Below are 17,799 nucleotides of genomic sequence, written 5' to 3'. Positions count from 1 at the left end.
TAGCAAGTGGGGTGGGGGCGATTCCATCAGAAGCCAGGCAAAGCAGGATGCTGGCACACCAGACACATCATGGGGTCAAGAAGGCCAAGCTGGCTGGTGGTGGGAAAGCCAGGAGTTAATTTTGCCACCAGGGATCTGCAGCTACGGTCTTGGGTTTGCTGACTTTATTGGTCTTCCCAATACAGTGGTACCTCGGGTTAAATACTTAATTTGTTCTGGAGGTCCGTTCTTAACCTGAAACTATTCTTAACCTAAAGCACCACTTTAGCAAATGGGGCCTCCCGCTGCTGCCGTGCTGCCGGAGCATGATTTCTGAAAGTTCTTAACCTGAAAGTTCTTAACCCAAGGTAATATTTCTGGGTTAGAGTCTGTAACCTGAATCGTCGGTAACCTGAATCGTCTGTAACCCGAGGTACTACTGTATGGGTTTCCCCTCAAGCTATAGGGATGGGCAAAGTATCCACTTTGCATGCAGAAGCTCCTAAATCCAGTCCCTGGCATTTCCAGACCAGGCTAGGAAAGGGCCGCTGTCCAGAACCCTGTTTTGCCACTGCCGGCTAAGCTAGATGTACAGGTGATCTGACTCAATGTAAAGCCACTCCTATGTTTATATGGCTGTGTACGCACCATGCATTGAAAGCACATTTCTCTCTCTCCCCACCCCCACCCCGTTCCAAAGAATCCTGGAAATTGCGGTTCGTTAAAAGTGCTGGGAATTGTAGTTTTCTGAGGTGCCAACTGCAATTCCCAAGTTCTTGGGATGTGCCCATGCTAAAGTACATTCAAAGCACCTTCCTCCCCTGAATGCATTTTGGCTGCTGTAGTTCAACCCTCAGGGACGCGGGTGGCGCTGTGGATTAAACCACAGAGCCTAGGGCTTGCCGATCAGAAGGTCGGCAGTTCGAATCCCCGCAACAGGGTGAGCTCCTGTTGCTCGGTCCCTGCTCCTGCCAACCTAGCAGTTCAAAAGCACGTCAAAGTGCAAGTAGATAAATAAGTACCACTCCGGCAGGAAGGTAAACGGTGTTTCCGTGCGCTGCTCTGGTTCACCAGAAGCGGCTTAGTCATGCTGGCCCCATGGCCTGGAAGCTGTATGCCGGCTCCCTTGGCCAGTAAAGCGAGATGTGTGCCGCAACCCCAGAGTCGGCCATGACTGGACCTAATGGTCAGGGGCCCCTTTACCTTTACCTTTAACTGAAAACCAGTACAAGTCTATGTAGTAAGTAAACCATATTCTAAACTTGCTTTCCAGTCTGTTCTCTTATATCTTTGTTAAGCAGAGTAAGAAGGGAAAAGCTAGCCTAATTCCTCTGCTTCAGTTTTGCTGCTATGAATGGGACTTTTAAAACTCTGTTCAGTCCACACCTGCTTTGCATGCAGAAGGTCCTGTGTTCAATTCCCAGCAACTCCAGGTAGGTCTGGGAAGGTTTCCTACATGAAGCTCTCAATGCAGAGAATATTGAGCTAGCCTGGCTGAGTATATAAATTTCTCTACTACCCCCCTCCCCTCAAAATGTGAAGGGTAGTGAACTTGCTGGACCATTCAGTTCAGCACTTATAAGGCACCCCAGAATCTGGGGAGAGATACAACAAACTTTAGAAAGCTGGCAATAAAAATATTTTAATAAGACAAATGTTTAGTACAAACCATTAGAAACATTTATATATTTTGTTGTTGTCGTTGTTGAAAAGGTAGAACCATATTGTCAAGCAGTATAAACGGCACCATGGGGAAAAGTTAATGCAACCTTTTAACATTTCGAAAACGAGCAACTTTCATTTTCAAAGATGCATTTCTGGTTTTTCATTTTTCTCTCTCCCAATAAGGAAAAGGGGTCTTGGGGAAACACAGTGGGGTGTCTGCTTTGTGTTTGTTTTTTTTAAAATGTCCTTGCTATAGTCACTTTGGTCTCTTGGATTGAAAAGCTCAGGCCCAGAACCATGTCTCTCTCTTCCCCCCGAAGGCATTACACGGACTGATCTCCCCTTTTTACAGGGGGCCTGAAAAATGAAGGGGAAATAAAAAGAGGGCTGTTAGTTTCAAGCCCACAGATACACAACAGGTGGGTGGAAAACATATCACGAGGTTGGGACTCCCTGCCCACCGCTCACACGGGCCCATCTGTGATGCCATTTTGCAGAGCTGTGGGTGGGGAAGATGTTCCAAATCCCTTCTTGTGCATGAATCTGAGAAGGAACCAAAAATAACAATAATAATAACAGCAACCCCTGAGATACTGTGCCTCTGGACTTTCTAGCCTGCTTGGAGCTGCAAGAGGCAACTTGGCCCTCTCCATTCCACAGACACGTAAAGGAACCACCCGTCACTTGTCTCCACTCTTTCTTCCCTTGGGTTTCAGACGTACTCTCTAGCTGTGGAAGGCTGCGACTGCCGGTAGTACTGCTGCCCTCTCTCTTCCGGTTTGGGGCAGGAGCAGGACAGGAAGGCTCCGCCCAGCATGGTCAGGCTGCCTGCTGACCACCCCACAAAGAGAGCAGGTCCAAATTCATACCTAAGGCCAAAAAAGAAGAAGAAGAAGTGTAGATTATAACAGCAGACATGTCAAGGTGTGCATCTTGATAAATCAGCTCCACCTGTTTGTGGGGACGTGTTGCGGGCGAGCCGCCAAGCCTCCCCTCCTACAGGGAACCAGCCAGAGGGCCTTCTCGGTAGTGGCACCCGCCCTGTGGAACGCCCTCCCACCAGATGGCAAAGAGAAAAACAACTACCAGACTTTTAGAAGACATCTGAAGGCAGCCCTGTTTAGGGAAGCTTTTAATGTTGAATAGGTTATTGTATTTTAGTGTTCTGTTGGAAGCTGCCCAGAGTGGCTGGGGAAACCCAGCCAGATGGGCGGGATATAATTATTATTATTATTATTATTATTATTATTATTATTATTATTACATTATTATGATGGGCGGGACTGTGTCCCGCCTTACACTGGGGAGGCCCGGCCACGCCAATTAGCCAAGTGGCCAGTCAGGCGGCTTGGGGGGCATGTCTGGGGTCAATTTAAACCACAGCACAACGCTGAATCGCCCCTTTTCAGCCTCACACCGCGGATATCCTGCCCTCCCACCCTTTGTTCAGGTTGCGTCATTGGCCTTGCCATGGACTTTGGTTGGTCGCCGTTGAGGGGCCTGGTAGGACTTTTTCCACTTGAATTGGCACTGGCCACTTGGTTTTCGCCTACCTCGTAGCAATCGTCACAACTTTGTAAGGTTAGGCGGTTAGACACTGGAATAGCAATGTGGGGGGGAGGGGAGGTGCGGCCATCATCTGCCCCTCCGTGCTCAAGAGTATTCCGTTAAAGCATGGGTAGACAAACTAAGGCCTGGGGGTCGGATCCGGTCTAATTGCCTTCTAAATCTGGCCTGTGGACGGTCCGGGAATCAACATGTTTTTACATGGGTAGAATGTGTCCTTTTATTTAAAATGCATCTCTGGATTATATGTGGGGCCTGCCTGGTGTTTTTACATGAGTAGAATATGTGCTTTTATTTAAAATGCATCTCTGGGTTGTTTGTGGGGCATAGGAATTTGTTGATTATTTCTTTTCAAAATATAGTCCGGCTCCCCACAAGGTCTGAGGGACAGTGGACCGGCCCCCTGCTGAAAAAGTTTGCTGACCCCTGTGTTAAAGGAATCCAGGGGTGTGGATCTCCTCCGAAGCCCGGGGAGGGGCTAGGGCCATGCCACAACCCCAGCAGGAACCCAGGGGATGCTCAAGTCGATCCACATCGGCGGGGCTCCCCCTACTGGTGGTTTACCCTTACCAGACTCCCTGCAAGGCGGGCAGGAGTCAGATATAGTCTGTTGATGCCAATGCCTAAGCCAATACCGCTCACATTCTGTAATCAATGAAGCTGTGGCCTGAATTTTGCCCATTAACATTAACCTAAATTCTGTGTCCTTGTGTCTTCATTCTCCTGGGGGTGGCTTGGGGCTTTGACATGCAAACTCAGTTGCCTCAAGATGGCAAAAAATAAAGGGCCACAGTGGAGAGGCAGAACAACAGAACACCTGCTTTGCATGCAGAAGGTGCTGGGGATCATTCCTTGGGCACCCCCAGGTAGGACTAGGCGACAACCCTAGTCTGGAACCCTGGAGAGCTGCTGCCAGTCTCTGTAGACAATACTGAGCTACATGATGTGACAATCAGCTTCCTGTTTCAGGAATTTATGGGAGGGATTGAAGTGCATATCAGAACTTGTGTTTGCACCATTATAGTGGGTTAACGTGCTGTGTTGCTCTGGTGCATTAAATCAGCGCTGATTTCCAGCGAGATCTCAGACAGCGAGGGCATGGTGCCGGCCCCATAGAGATGGGTTTGTGAGTGTGTATTGAAATTAGCCTGGTGTGCAAAGGTAACATTTACATTCATCCCTTTCCTCTACGGTCTCCCACAGCTGGCATGTGGCCCTCAGAAGGTTGCCCAGAAGGCAATGTGGCCCTTGGACTGAAAAACGTTCCCCACCTGTGATCGAGGGGGGGTGCTGTACACAACTGGGACAATCTCTCTGGGTTTTGAAAGGCACACATCCGCTGCTGTGATTTCTGGTTTGACAAGAGGTGTAAGAAAGCACACTCTGGGTTGGCGCAGGCCCTGCTCTCACCTGGCGTTAACCGGCGTGCTGGGATTGAAAAACTCGTACGTCACCCGTGCCGCGTACCATGAAACAGCCGTCATAGTGCACAGACCTGGGAACAGAGAAGACAACACAAATGATCCAGTTAATAGGAATTGGGGGCCAAACTACACATTACACTCATGTTCCAGCATTGGGAGTCATCATGAGAACATTCTGCTGAATCAGACGAGGGACCCATCTAGTCCAGCATTCTCTCAGTCTCTGACCACATGCCTGTGGGAAGCTCGCAAACTAGACATGAGTGCAACAGCACTCTGCCCACTTGTGATTCCCAGGAGCTGATATTAGGAGGCGTAATATCTCTGACAGTGGAGGTAGAACATAGATGTTGTAGCAAGTAGCCATTGAGAGCCCTCTCTTCCCTTGAATTTGTCCAGTCCTCTTTTAAAGCCATTTGAGTTGGTGGCTTTCACTGTCTCCTGCAGGAGTGAGTTCTATAGTTCAACTAGGGGCTACATAAAGAAGGACTTCCTTTTATCTGTCTTGAATCTCCCAACATTCAGCTTTATGGGATGTTCTAATATTGTGAGAGAGGGAGAAGAGCTTTTCTCTGTCTGCTTTCTCCATGCCATGCATTGTGTTATAAACAAAAGGGTGGGGGGGGGGGAGAAATACAAGCAAGCCCAGGAACCCATTCTTTAAAGTAGTAAATGAACAGCTTGAATGGAAAATGTTTGAGGGGAGGAGCAGCCAAACAGAGATGGTCTCTTAGCAGAGCCAATGAGAATGGGCCCTGCGGTCCTATATCTCCTATGGCTGCTGCTGTCTTGTAACACATGTCTCCAATTCCCCCATCCCCGAAAGCAATATTCAGTGGTTGATGTACTTCATAAGGCTTATCTGCAGGCATAGGACCAAGGAGAAACTGCTATGTTGCCTGACCTACTGCCCTTACTAAGCCTCGGAGCAAGCTGATATATCTAGCTTTTTCTTTTACTGTCTTGAACACATGCTTGTGTTCCCCAAATCATCATTTAAGCACCAGTATAACGAGAACTTTGATATGCATTTCATGCTCCAAGCCACGATGTGCCCAGAACAGGTGCACCCGATAACCCTCTTATTGAGGAATAATCCACCTCATTAACTTGTTTCCACAAAGTTGTATTTGTTATGAGCCACTTCGAGTCCACCAAATAAAGCAAGGGTGGAGTGTATTTTTCAACCACATTATCTTCTGGGCAACTTTCTGGGGGCTACGTGCCAGTGGTAGGCAGCAGACCTGAAGCAAAAGTGGGTGGAGCAATAAATATTACTCTCGTCTTACTGTATAATAGCAATGTAAGACTGTCGTCAGGCTGCAGTTCCCTTGGCCACCAACAGACGTCACTGTCCACTTCAGTGTAGTGAGTGGTGGCAAATAGGCAGCCCAGGGAATCTGTGGGGTGACAGCAAGAGCACGATGCAGCAGCCACCCAGCTCCACTGGCTCCCCCACCTGCCAGCCTCAAGGGCCTTGCCCCCAGGATTCAGATACCCAGGCTGACCATTGGACTGCTGGTCACCTACCCCCTCTGCATCCCGCCTTGGAATCCGTTGCTATTGATTAACAGGAAGAATGACAGGAGGAGCAGACCAGAGAGGTGAAAGATGCCCGGAAACATAGTCTGGCCTTGAATACTGCAGGAGCAGTAGCATGGAGAAGGCACTCAGCAGTGGCAGCCAACCAGCCTCCAGATCTGCAGCACAATCCAGTTTCCACGTGTTGTCATACACACACGTCTGTCCTCCATCCAGGCAAGCAAGAGGGATGCTCAGAGTTTGAGGACACAACTCAGCCAGACAACAACACCCAAGGAGAGTACAAATAGAGCAGGCAAGGGACCAGGGAGAGTCCCCAGGTTAGAGGCAGATGCCCAGAGGGTCCCATTTGGCACCCAGGCTGGGACAAGGCCCACAGGGTATATATTAGCCTTCAGCTTACTTACCTGCTAGTAGGAAGAAGACACCCCCCAACACAGCGATCCAGCTTTTCACCACGGGATTCTCGTCTCCAACTTTGGTGCATTTCATTCCGATCACGCTGACAACAGCCCCCACGAAGCCCAGGAGGATGGAGACCACCATGAGTGCCCGGGAAGTCTGGATATGAACTGGAAAACAAGAAAGTGCCTGTCTTTGGGGTGTTCAAGGGGGGAAAGAGGCAGCTGCAATTGCAGGGTTAAGTTGCTTAAAATGGCCCATAAAGGTAAAGGGACCCCTGACCGTTAGGTCCAGTCGTAGCCGACTCTGGGGTTGCGGCGCTCATCTTGCTTTATTGACCGAGGGAACCAGAGTACAGCTTCCGGGTCATGTGGCCAACATGACTAAGCCGCTTCTGGCGAACCAGAGCAGCACACGGAAACGCTGTTTACCTTCCCACCGGAGCGGTACCTATTTATCTACTTGCACTTTGACGTGCTCTCAAACTGCTAGGTTGGCAGGAGCAGGGACCGAGCAACGGGAGCTCACCCCGTCGCAGGGATTCGAACTGCCGACCTTCTGATCGGCAAGTCCTAGGCTCTGTGGTTTAACCTACAGCGCCACCCGCATCCCTTCAAAAATGTCCCATAGGGTTGCCATATTTTGAAGAGCAAAAGACAGGTCACATTTGCCGACTTCTACTTTTAACTATAGGGACGCGGGTCGGTCACGACTGGACCTAATGGTCAGGGGTCCCTTTACCTTTACCTTTACTTTTAACTATGGATCACTATGATGACTCTAAACAGCGGGCGGCACTGTGGTCTAAACCACTGAGCCTCTTGGGCTTGCTGATCAGAAGGTTGGCAGTTCAAATCCCCACAACCAAGTGAGCTCCTGTTGCTCGGTCCCAGCTCCTGCCAACTTAGCAGTTTGAAAGTGCACCAGTACAAGTAGATAAATAGGTACTGCTGTGGCGGGAAGGTAAACGGCATTTCTGTGCGCTCTGGCTACTGTCATGGTGTTCAGTTGTGCCAGAAGCGGTTTAGTCATGCTGACCACATGACCCGGAAAGCTGTCTGGCCTGAAAGCGAGATGAGCAACACACTCCATAGTCGCCTTTGACTGGACTTAACCTTCTAGGGATTCTTTACCTTTACCTTTTTACCTCTACCCATGAAAAAGAGGATGTGACCTGGAAAAAGAGGACATATGGCAACCCTTCCAGCAACCAATTTTTAACAAAGGCATTTCATTTCATTTCCAATTAAGAGTGCCTTGTTCCAACCTCTGATGTACGGGCAAAGGGCTCCCTTACCTGTTAAAGGCCTCTTTGACACATTGGCTAAAGGCTCTTTACCACTCTACCCAATGACTCTCACCCATTGACACATAGGCAAAGGGCTCCTTTAACAGTTATATGCAACACTGATGAAAAAGCTCTGACACAGTGGCGAAGAGCTATTTAACCCGGGCTCTACACCTTGACTCAGATCCACTGACACACAGGCCAAAGGCTCCATCAGCTCTGAAAGGGGTCTCCAATGCAGAGGCTAACAGACTCTCACACACTGACACATGGGCGCCATTTTGAATCCATCTGTCAGGCCCAAACTCTGCCAATTTGGATGCCTCTGAAGATTTCCTAATTCCAGTTTGGCGTGATGGGCTCCCGATAGTGAGGAGTGGGTTTTGGTCTCTGTTTCTTAGATTCCTGGGGCAACACCAGGTGTACTGCCAGCTAGCTAAATAAATAAATAATAGTTAATCCTCAGCAAGCAGTTGCACCCATGCAAGAACATCGCACGCGCACAGTTACTGTTTTAGATCTTCGCTCTGTTAGGGGTTGCTTTGCCCATGCAAAGCACTTAGAGAAGAGAGCTGGTAGCAGAGCGATCTGTTGAAGAATCAGCATCCCTACTGACTGGTAGCTTTCCCCCTCCGGGGGGTCTTCCACAATCAAATTGCATTAGTCAAAGCTGGCCCATCCATGAGGCGAAGTGAGGCCGTTGCCTCGAGGCGGCAGGCTCCAGACAGCCACAAGGAGTGTCAAATCCAGCTGCCAGGGAATGTGCACCATGACTGTCAGGCTCCTTTTCCACTGCATGCCCACCTGGCAGGCTGGCACACAACAGCGGGCACACAGCAGTGGAGAAAGCATTTTCCACTTTGTCTCTAGCAGCGAAACATCCCGGCCTGGCCCTGGCATTAATGTTGGGTTTATTGTGGAAAGTCCATACACCACTCCTCTTTACAGTGGTACCTCAGGTTACATACGCTTCAGGTTACATACGCTTCAGGTTACAGACTCTGCTAACCCAGAAATAGTACCTCAAGTTAAGAACTTTGCTTCAGGATGAGAACAGAAATCATGCTCTGGCGGCGCAGCGGCAGCAGGAGGCCCCATTAGCTAAAGTAGTGCTTCAGGTTAAGAACAGTTTCAGGTTAAGAACAGACCTCCAGAACGAATTAAGTACTTAACCCTAGGTACCACTGTATTGTTTTTCTTCTTCAATGCATCTCCAACATTACTGCATGGAGGGGTGCTCTTGCAGAACAATGACAGTGGGACTCACCCTCCCACCGTGGATACTGAATACTGCAAAATAATAATTATCAATAGTAATAGTTTGTATCCAGAGTTAGTCCAACTCAGAGTAAATCCGCTGAAGTTAGTAGGCATGGCTAACTTAGGTTCATTACCGCATTGGCCCAAATGTAAGCCTCACTTTCCCCCCATATTCCGACTGTGGAAAGTCAAAGTGTGGCTTATATTCATGACATTACGGTATGCAGCCAGGAGCAGCGAGGAATGAAGAGGCTTATATTTGGGTATTTTCCCTTTTTTTCTTTTCCCCTCACCAATTTTAAAGGTCTTGCTTATATTCAGGTGCGGCTTATATTTGGGCCAATATGGTAATTGCCATGGGTAGCACTTACTTGGAGGCAGCCCCCAAATAATAAACAGCCACCACTGTCACCCCGAGGCTTCCTTTCAGGCAAGGTTCACCAGGGGTCACTTCCAGCACCTTTACATGATGCCAAGGCTCAATGTGGATACGAAATGGCACTAAATGTTAAACAATAATAAATATCACCTTGAGCCTTCCCTTGAGACAAGGCTCACCAGAGGTCACTCGCAATGCCTTTATATGATGCCAAGGTTTGGCTGGGATATGAAAGAATATGAAAGCTAATACTATAATAAAAATAAAAGCAAAAGAGGAGGAGGAGATATCAACTATGTGGCATTTTCACATTAACAACAACACAAGGAGCCCCGACAATTATGGACTGGCATGCCAAGCTACAAGAATTTGCTGAAATGGCACAGCTGACAAATAGCCTGAGAGGCAACTCAAAACAAAAATTTATGGAAAAGCGGGATAGATATAAGATATATGTTCAAAAATACAGTAAAGGTTCACTATCTATGCAAGCATTCGATTGACGTTGGGGAGAGACTGAGTTGAGGAACAAGACCAAGGGTGCATATTGATATAGGAATGTATTAGGTAAAATGTAAAGAAATATACAATAATAAGAGTACATTCATTTGTAAAGAAAAGAAAAAAAAAGTAATATACAACGGGATAGACAGGAAGTCAAAAGTGTTGATAGATATATGATTTTGGAATAAGTTTGGAATAGCTTTTTCTTTTTGGTTTTTTTTTCCCTTTCCCTTTTCTCTCTATGCACATAAAGTATACGTACAGGTTGAAAATTACGGTATAATAAGTTTTGTGATGTAATATGACAATGCCTGACAATGTAACGCAAGAACTAATAAATAAATAAATAAATCAACAACACAGGTCGCTGCCCCTAAATTCAATTCAATGCACTGGAGACAATCGAAGGCAATTGTGAGGGGGGGAGCTTTTCTTTTCTATGTAGGAGAAGAGAGAAGCAGAGTTCTCAGCCGCCACCACTGCGTAGCTAAAACCCACCACATACAAACACGCAGCACATTTGAGTGGCAATGGGTTCCAGATCCGTGGATGCTGCCATGGGCGTCAACCTCTTCTTAGAAGATTCGGAATCAAGTGTCTCAACAACAGTAGTTTTAAATTTCTCTTGACCACCCCCCCAAGTGCTCAGAAAAAAAATCTGTCCAAATCTTTCTACAGTGTCCACTTTTAGTAAATTGCTTTTATTCATTTACAGTGGTACCTCGGGTTAAGAATGTAATTCGTTCCGGAGGTCCTGAATCTGTTCTTAACCTGAAGCACCACTTTAGCTAATGGAGCCTCCCTCTGCCACCGCCACGCGATTTCTGTTCTCATCCTGAAGCAAAGTTCTTAACCCGAGGTACTATTTCTGGGTTAGCCGAGTCTGTAACCTGAAGCGTCTGTAACCCGAAGTACCACTGTACTTGATTTAGAGGGGGTACCTCGGGTTACAGACGCTTGGAGGCTGCGCTACATCCCGTCAGGCGAGAGCCCCGCTTCCCGTACCCACCCGTAGGCTGCCTGCTGGACGCCAGCGAGGCGCAACCGCAGCCCCGGCTCTCCCTGCGCGCCCGCCTCCCCCCCCCCCCATGCACCCGTGGGACGCACCGTCGAGCGAGAGCAACGACTCGTGGAGCTTGCACTGAACCTGCCCGGTGCTCTGCGAGGCGCAGCTCATCCAGAGGCCCTCGTACAGCCCGACGGCCGTGATGATGGCGTCCCCGGCGTAGGAGCTCTGCTTCCACTGGGGCAGCGCCGACGAGCAGATGGAGCCCACCAAGCCGGCCAGGGCCATGAAGTAGCCCACCAGCTGCAGCCCCGCGCTGGCCATGGAGAGAGGGAGAGGACCACGGGGAGAGACGGCAGGAGGAGGAGGAGGAGAGGGCTTGCCTCTTCCGACGGGGCGATCTGCAGCAGCGACTGCAGCGGCGGCGGCCGACGATGCCAGGGGCCGCCCCCGCGAGGGAACACGCTCTGACAGCGGACGAGCTCGCCCGCCCGCGCTCCCTTGCTCTCGTCCTCTCTCTCCCCCCACCCCATAGCAAGGCTGGCCCCGGAGCGGGAGGAGCCAGCCCTCGAGTCCAGGCAGCCTGAGCACCGCTGGGCCCTTGGCAGCGATGAGCAAAAGGCATCACACAGAACCTCAGAATGGTACAGTGGTACCTAGAATCACAGAGTTGGAAGAGACCACAAGGGCCATCGAGTCCAACCCCCTGCCAAGCAGAAAACACCATCAGAGCACTCCTGACATATGGTTGTCAAGCCTTTGCTTAAAGACCTCCAAAGAAGGAGACGCCACCACACTCCTTGGCAGCAAATTCCACTGTCGAACAGCTCTTACCTCAGGTTACAGATGCTTCAGGTTACAGCTGCTTCGGGTTACAGACTCCACTTACACAGAAATAGTAGCTCGGGTTAAGAACTTTGCTTCAGGATGAGAACAGAAAGCGTGCGGCGGCAGCGGGAGGCCCCATTAGCTAAAGTGGTGCTTCAGGTTAAGAACAGTTTCAGGTTAAGAACGGACCTCCGGAACGAATTAAGTTCTTAACCCGAGGTACCACTGTAGTTGGAATGGACCCCCCAACCCCAAGGCAGCAGGCTCTAAGTGCCAAGGGATGTGAGTAAATTTGTAGAGGATCAGTCTGTAAGGAACATTCTCATGCACACAATAGAATGATGCCTGAAGTCTCTCCCCCCCCCCCAGATATGCATCAAAAACAGGTGCATACCAAGGTTATCTATTTGAATAAAATATTTGGGGGGGGGCAGGCAGGCATGGGCATAGCCAGGAATTGGGGGGGGGGACACACCCACCTGTCATCACCTTGCTCTGTCTAGCAGATTTGGATTGATATTTCTCAACAACTGTTGTTTTAAATGACTTTATTTTGCCCCCAAGTGCTCAGAAAAATCTGTCCGAACCTTTCTACAATTTCTACTTTTAGCTAAGGGTTTTTTTTTAAAAAAAATTTTACTTGATTTAGGTAGGGGGCAGCTGCCCTTCCTGCTTCCCAGGCTACACCCATGGTGATCACATAATCAATCACAAGTTGCAGCGCACACACACACACACGCACACACACCATTTGAATGTGGCACTGTGGTCTAAACCACAGAGCCTAGGGCTTGCCGATCAGAAAGTTGGCAGTTCGAATCCCTGCAACGGGGTGAGCTCCTGTTGTTTGGTCCCAGCTCCTGCCAACCTAGCAGTTCAAAAGCACGTCAAGTGCAAGTAGATAAATAGGTACCGCTCTGGCGGGAAGGTAAGCGGCGTTTCCGTGTGCTGCTCTGGTTTCGCCAGAAGCAGCTTAGTCATGCTAGCCACATGACCCGGAAGCTGTCTGCGGACAAACGCCAGCTCCATCGGCCTATAGAGTGAGATGAGCGCTGCAACCCCAGAGTCGTCCGTGACTGGACCTAACGGTCAGACGTACCTTTACCTTTTTACCCATCAACTGGGGAGGGTGAGGGACAGTGCCAGATTATCAAATTGGAAGAGTAGGCACCATCCTATGGACCCCACACTTTTGAGGGGCCCCACAAGAAGAAATCGAAATAGCGTTGATTTGATCTTGAAAGAAAATTACAGTCAAACCGAGCAGAAGCTTTGAGATAACTTGCAAGGGGCCCCCTGAGATTTTGACTGCCATGGGGCCTCCACAGGGTTTAACCCAGCACTGGGGGGGCTCTCAAATATTTTATTGGGGGGGGGGCGAAGGGAGCTGGCTCCTGTGGTACATGGGCAGCATTGCAGTCAGCGTCAGGTGCCTCGTTTAGCAGGATCAGGGCCTCCGAACACAATGGCATTTGGAAAGTTTGACCTGCCCCACTCTCCTTTCTTCAACTCCTGCCCTTTGTCTAGTAAAGTAGCCCTGAGCTGCATGCTAATGAGCATAACCTTTCCCTCTCCTTGTCCAAAGGCTCGCTTTGTGCCTAGGCCCCGTACGTGGGGGGCGCTTGGCATTTGGGCTGGAATCCGGGTGGGCTCCGTCCGTAAACAAAAAACCTCATTGACACGAGACCGTTGGGAGTGTTTGGCTTCCTGCTGATTACATTGACTCTCCCTGCAAGTATGTGTGTAAAAGAAAGAATGCTTAAAAAAAATAAAAAAAAATAATCCTGGTGAAAAAAATAAAAACCACAGTCACAAACAGACTATATCTTGCAGTTCAGTGCACGCAGCCTCTGCTGCCCCCAGCGTGCATCCTGGCCCGAGGCCAGAACTCAATTCGCGCCCTGCGCATTCCTGCCTAAAGCAGTTTGGAAAATTGCTCTGCAGGGTTGCCTTTGAGAGAATTGCTGGTGCGCTCCACCAAGACACATGATTTTTAGAAGTCGGTAGAATTATGCATGGAGTCGAGAAAGCAAAGAGCAAAACGTTTCCCTCCCTCTTCATTAACACCAGGACTCCAATAGACACCGGATGAAGTGGAAGGTTCGGGGAGGGATAAAGGAAAGCACTTTGTTGTGCAGCGCTCAGTTAATCTGTGGAACTCCCTCCCACAAGGAGGCAGCAATGGCCAGCAACATGGGTGGCTGTAAAAGAGGACCAGACAAATGAATAGGAAAAGGTTATTAATGGCGACTCTCCTGCCAACCTAGCAGTTCGAAAGCATGTCAAAGTGCAAGTAGATAAATAGGTACTGCTCCAGCAGGAAGGTAAACGGCGTTTCCGTGCGCTGCTCTGGTTTGCCAGAAGTGGCTTAGTCATGCTGGCCACATGACCCGGAAGCTGTACGCCAGCTCCCTCGGCCAATAAACTGAGATGAGCACCACAATCCCAGAGTCGGTCACGACTGAACCTGATGGTCAGGGGTCCCCCTTTACCTATTAATGGAGACTAGCCATGATGGCCACAATCTGCCTCCATGGTTGGAGGCAATAGTGCTTCTAAAACCAGAGAAGGCGGAGAGGGCTCTTGTGCTCAGGTCCTGCTGCATCTGGTGGCTACTGTGAGAACAGGATGCTGGGTATAGGAGCCATTTGCCTAATCCAGTAGGCTCTTCTTAATGTTCTTATGCGCAAGAGGAAGGCCTTTTGGAGAAGCCTCAACGTGGGGCTACGTATGCAGAGGTTAGTTTATATCCAGTCTTTATAGAGCATTCGTTTCAGATAGATGTGCGGGGGCAGTCATGCAACCATGAGCACTTGCATTCATGCTCCAATTCGCTTGTGGGGCATTTACACGTTCAGTCATTGCTTCATTCCAAACTTTTCAGTGCATTCCCACCCCCACCCACCCCATTTCACTCAGGGCCATTTGCTGTAGAGCAGTGGCAGAGAACTCCTGCCTTGCATGCAGAAGGTGAAATCCACAGAATCTCCGCCAAAAGAGGATGGCACGTTAGCAGACTTGGGGAAGAATCTGGAGAAGCAGTAGACAAAAGTGGGCGAGATATCATCGGAGTTGATATACTGCACAGCCTGGTATCCTTCCTTGAGGGAGGGGCATAGTTGAGGAGCAGGATACCCTCTTCGCATTCAGAAGGTTAAAGGTTCCACCCCTGGCACTGCCATGTCCTTTACCTGAAGCCCTGGAGAACTCTTGCCAAAAGCACTCAGCTAAGGGGACCTGTGCTCTAACATGGTACAGTGGTACCTCAGGTTACAGACGCTTCAGGTTACAGATACTTCAAGTTACAGACTCCGCTAACCCAGAGATAGTACCTTGGGTTAAGAACTTTGCTTCAGGATGAGAACAGAAATTGTGCGGCGGCGGTGCAGCAGCAGCGGGAGGCCCCATTAGCTAAAGTGGTTCCTCAGGTTAAGAACAGTTTCAGGTTAAGAATGGACCTCCAGAACGAATTAAGTTCTTAAACCGAGGTACCACTGTATACTCCTTAGGAGTATACATGGTTCAAAGGAAGAACATCTGCAATGAGTGCAGAAGGTCCCGTGTTGCAACAGCTTGAGGCAGCTATGTTCCTATGAGGGAGAGGGTTGTGTGTAACTATGTGTGACAACTGTGCAGCTGGAATACAGTCTGTTGCCACATTTAGAGAGGTAAGAGTCGTATCAACTGACCTGCCCACCTTCAGCATCCAGCCCTTGTCCACCCTTGGAATGTGGCCCCCAGACCGTTCTCCTTATATAAAGGAATGTGGCTCCTGGGCTGCAAAAGCTCCCCTCCTCCCTAGAGCACTTGGATTCTTCTCCTTTCCTTTTTTGCAACATTCCTGGCCGTGAGCTTATTACTTTTGGGGGCCCACCAAAGCATCACGCACCCCAAAAAGCTGTCGAGGAGGCTCAAACCACAATCCAATTCCCCTTCCCCACAGCTGAGAAATGGCCCCTGGCCGAGAGTTGCCCTCTGGGCCTGGTCCTCGCCTGCTTTCCTCTCTCTCCTCCAGCTCCGAGCTGCAAATATTTAACTCTCCCTGCTCATTAGCAATCTGCTCACGCTTTGCAACCTGGCTTTCACCTTCTTTCCTCGCAAGGAGAGCGCGACACATTCGCATGTGCTGCGAGGAGGCAGCGTAGACATGATATGTGGTTTATAGAATGATGTCTGGCTTGGAGGAAGCAGAGATTCTCCCCACACCCTTTTTCAGTTGTAATGCCCAAAAGCAGACAGAGGACAGTCAGAAAGGCAGAGGGGCTGTTACTCTCTATTTGAAGCATGGTGAGGTCCAAATCCAGCTTAAAGGTAAAGGTAAAGGGACCCCTGACCAGTAGGTCCAGTCAGACTCTGGGGTTGCGGCGCTCATCTCGCTTTATTGGCCTAGGGAGCTGGCGTACAGCTTCTGGGTCATGTAGCCAGCATGACTAAGCCGCTTCTGGCGAACCAGAGCAGCGCATGGAAACGCTGTTTACCTTCCTGCTGGAGCGGTACCTATTTATCTACTTGCACTTTGACGTGCTTTTGAACTGCTAGGTTGGCAGGAACAGGGATCGAGCAACGGGAGCTCACCCCGTCGTGGGAATTCGAACTGCCGACCTTCTGATCGGCAAGTCCTAGGCTCTGTGGTTTAACCCACAGCGCCACCCGCATCCCTTAGCTTAAAGGTAGAGAACCTCAAAAAGGAATAGGAGGGAGCCTCACAGGTGCTCTCCATAGCTGGCACCTGGTCAGCACACAGAGGATGCCTGGACACAGTTTTCCCCTATGTGGTACACAAGAATCTGCCTGATGGAGTCAGACCGCTGGTCCATTTAGTTTATTATTGTCTGCACTGACTGGCAGGAGCTCTCCAGGATTTCAGGCAGGGGACATTCCCAACCCCACCTGGAATGCCAGGTGCATCTGAGACCAGATGCACTAGCCCTGACCTCTGCTCCTTCCCTTAAACATAAAGATTTTGGTCCTCCTGTTTCTGGATAAAGGGCTGATTTATATAGGAACCTGCTTTCTGTTAAACAAAACTACTGGTCTGTGTTTAGATCAGTGTTGTCTATGTTGCTTGACAGCGACTCACCCGAGTTTACTCTCCCAGCCTTACCTGGGAGAGCGAATCCAGGACCTTTTGCACGTGAACCACTTGCTTTGATGCGATAGCTCCTTTGTAACTGAAAGACAAGGGACGCGGGTGGTGCTGTGGGTTAAACCACAGAGCCTAGGGCTTGCCGATCAGAAGGTCGGCGGTTCAAATCCCCGCGACGGCGTGAGCTCCCGTTGCTCAGTCCCTGCTCCTGCCAACCTAGCAGTTCGAAAGCACGTCAAAGTGCAAGTAGATAAATAGGTCCCGCTCCGGCGGGAAGGTAAACGGTGTTTCCATGTGCTGCTCTGGTTCGCCAGAAGCGGCTTAGTCATGCTGGCCACATAACCCGGAAGCTGTACGCCGGCTCCCTCAGCCAATAAAGCGAGATGAGCGCTGCAATCCCAGAGTTGGTCATGACTGGACCTAATGGTCAGGGGTCCCTTCACCTTTAACTGAAAGACATCGCATTCCTCCTCTCCAGGCTCCCATTGGGCCTTGTTCTTTGCACTGCTCTCTTTGCTGTCACTGTGTTTATTGTCCTTTCTTCTCTTCACTAGAAACATCCTTTTTCTCCTTAAGAAAGCACTTCTCTCCCATTCATCTGCTTCTACAGTCCCTTTGTGTGTCTCTAATCTTGCAGACCTCCTCCCGTTTCGTATAACTGCTTATTTTCTGCCGCAGCGCCTTAATTACGAAATGACATTCCTTCAAATATCTCCAGCGCTCCACCTAAAAACTACTTTTGAAGAAACCTCCTAGAACAGGGCAGTCCAGCTTTTCATACCAAGGGGACAGCAAGAGTATTTTGGCACAAAAACCTATGGGCTACGTGCCGAATTAAATTGTCCCTATTGTAAATTGAAGGGTTTGCAA

At 49.5% G+C, this 17,799-nt stretch overlaps 1 protein-coding gene across 2 annotated transcripts; it reads right to left on the bottom strand.

Moving 5' to 3' along the window:
• Positions 1 to 1,605: 1,605 nt before the first annotated feature.
• On the bottom strand, positions 1,606 to 11,557 carry CLDN19 (claudin 19). Of its 2 annotated transcripts, none has more exons than XM_053400607.1 (5): positions 11,117 to 11,557; positions 6,584 to 6,748; positions 4,621 to 4,705; positions 2,367 to 2,513; positions 1,606 to 2,001 (listed from the first exon to the last, which is right to left on the bottom strand). In XM_053400607.1, the coding sequence occupies exons 1-5, from the start codon at positions 11,337 to 11,339 to the stop codon at positions 1,968 to 1,970; spliced, it is 654 nt and encodes a 217-aa protein (XP_053256582.1). In that variant the 5' UTR covers positions 11,340 to 11,557; the 3' UTR covers positions 1,606 to 1,967. The 2 variants fall into 2 exon arrangements, with proteins under 2 accessions (XP_053256582.1, XP_053256581.1); XM_053400606.1 differs by lacking the exon at positions 1,606 to 2,001 and adding an exon at positions 2,019 to 2,187.
• Between the last annotated feature and the right edge of the window lie 6,242 nt (positions 11,558 to 17,799).

The sequence above is a fragment of the Podarcis raffonei genome, chromosome 8 (genome assembly GCF_027172205.1).
Source record: "Podarcis raffonei isolate rPodRaf1 chromosome 8, rPodRaf1.pri, whole genome shotgun sequence".
In the NCBI taxonomy this organism is placed as follows: Eukaryota; Metazoa; Chordata; class Lepidosauria; order Squamata; family Lacertidae; genus Podarcis; species Podarcis raffonei.
Note: the sequence above shows the minus strand (reverse complement) of the source record. Positions and strands in the feature narration are given on the sequence as shown.

Excerpts from the sequence above, each read along its gene's own strand:
- CLDN19 (XM_053400606.1), bottom strand. The coding sequence starts at position 11,339 with ATGGCCAGCGCGGGGCTGCAGCTGGTGGGCTACTTCATGGCCCTGGCC. Across the intron at positions 2,514-4,620 it reads AGCACGCCGGTTAACGCCAG|GTATGAATTTGGACCTGCTC; the intron begins GTGAGAGCAGGG and ends TTTTGGCCTTAG. Across the intron at positions 2,188-2,366 it reads CAGCCTTCCACAGCTAGAGA|ATTCATGCACAAGAAGGGAT; the intron begins GTACGTCTGAAA and ends GTTCCTTCTCAG.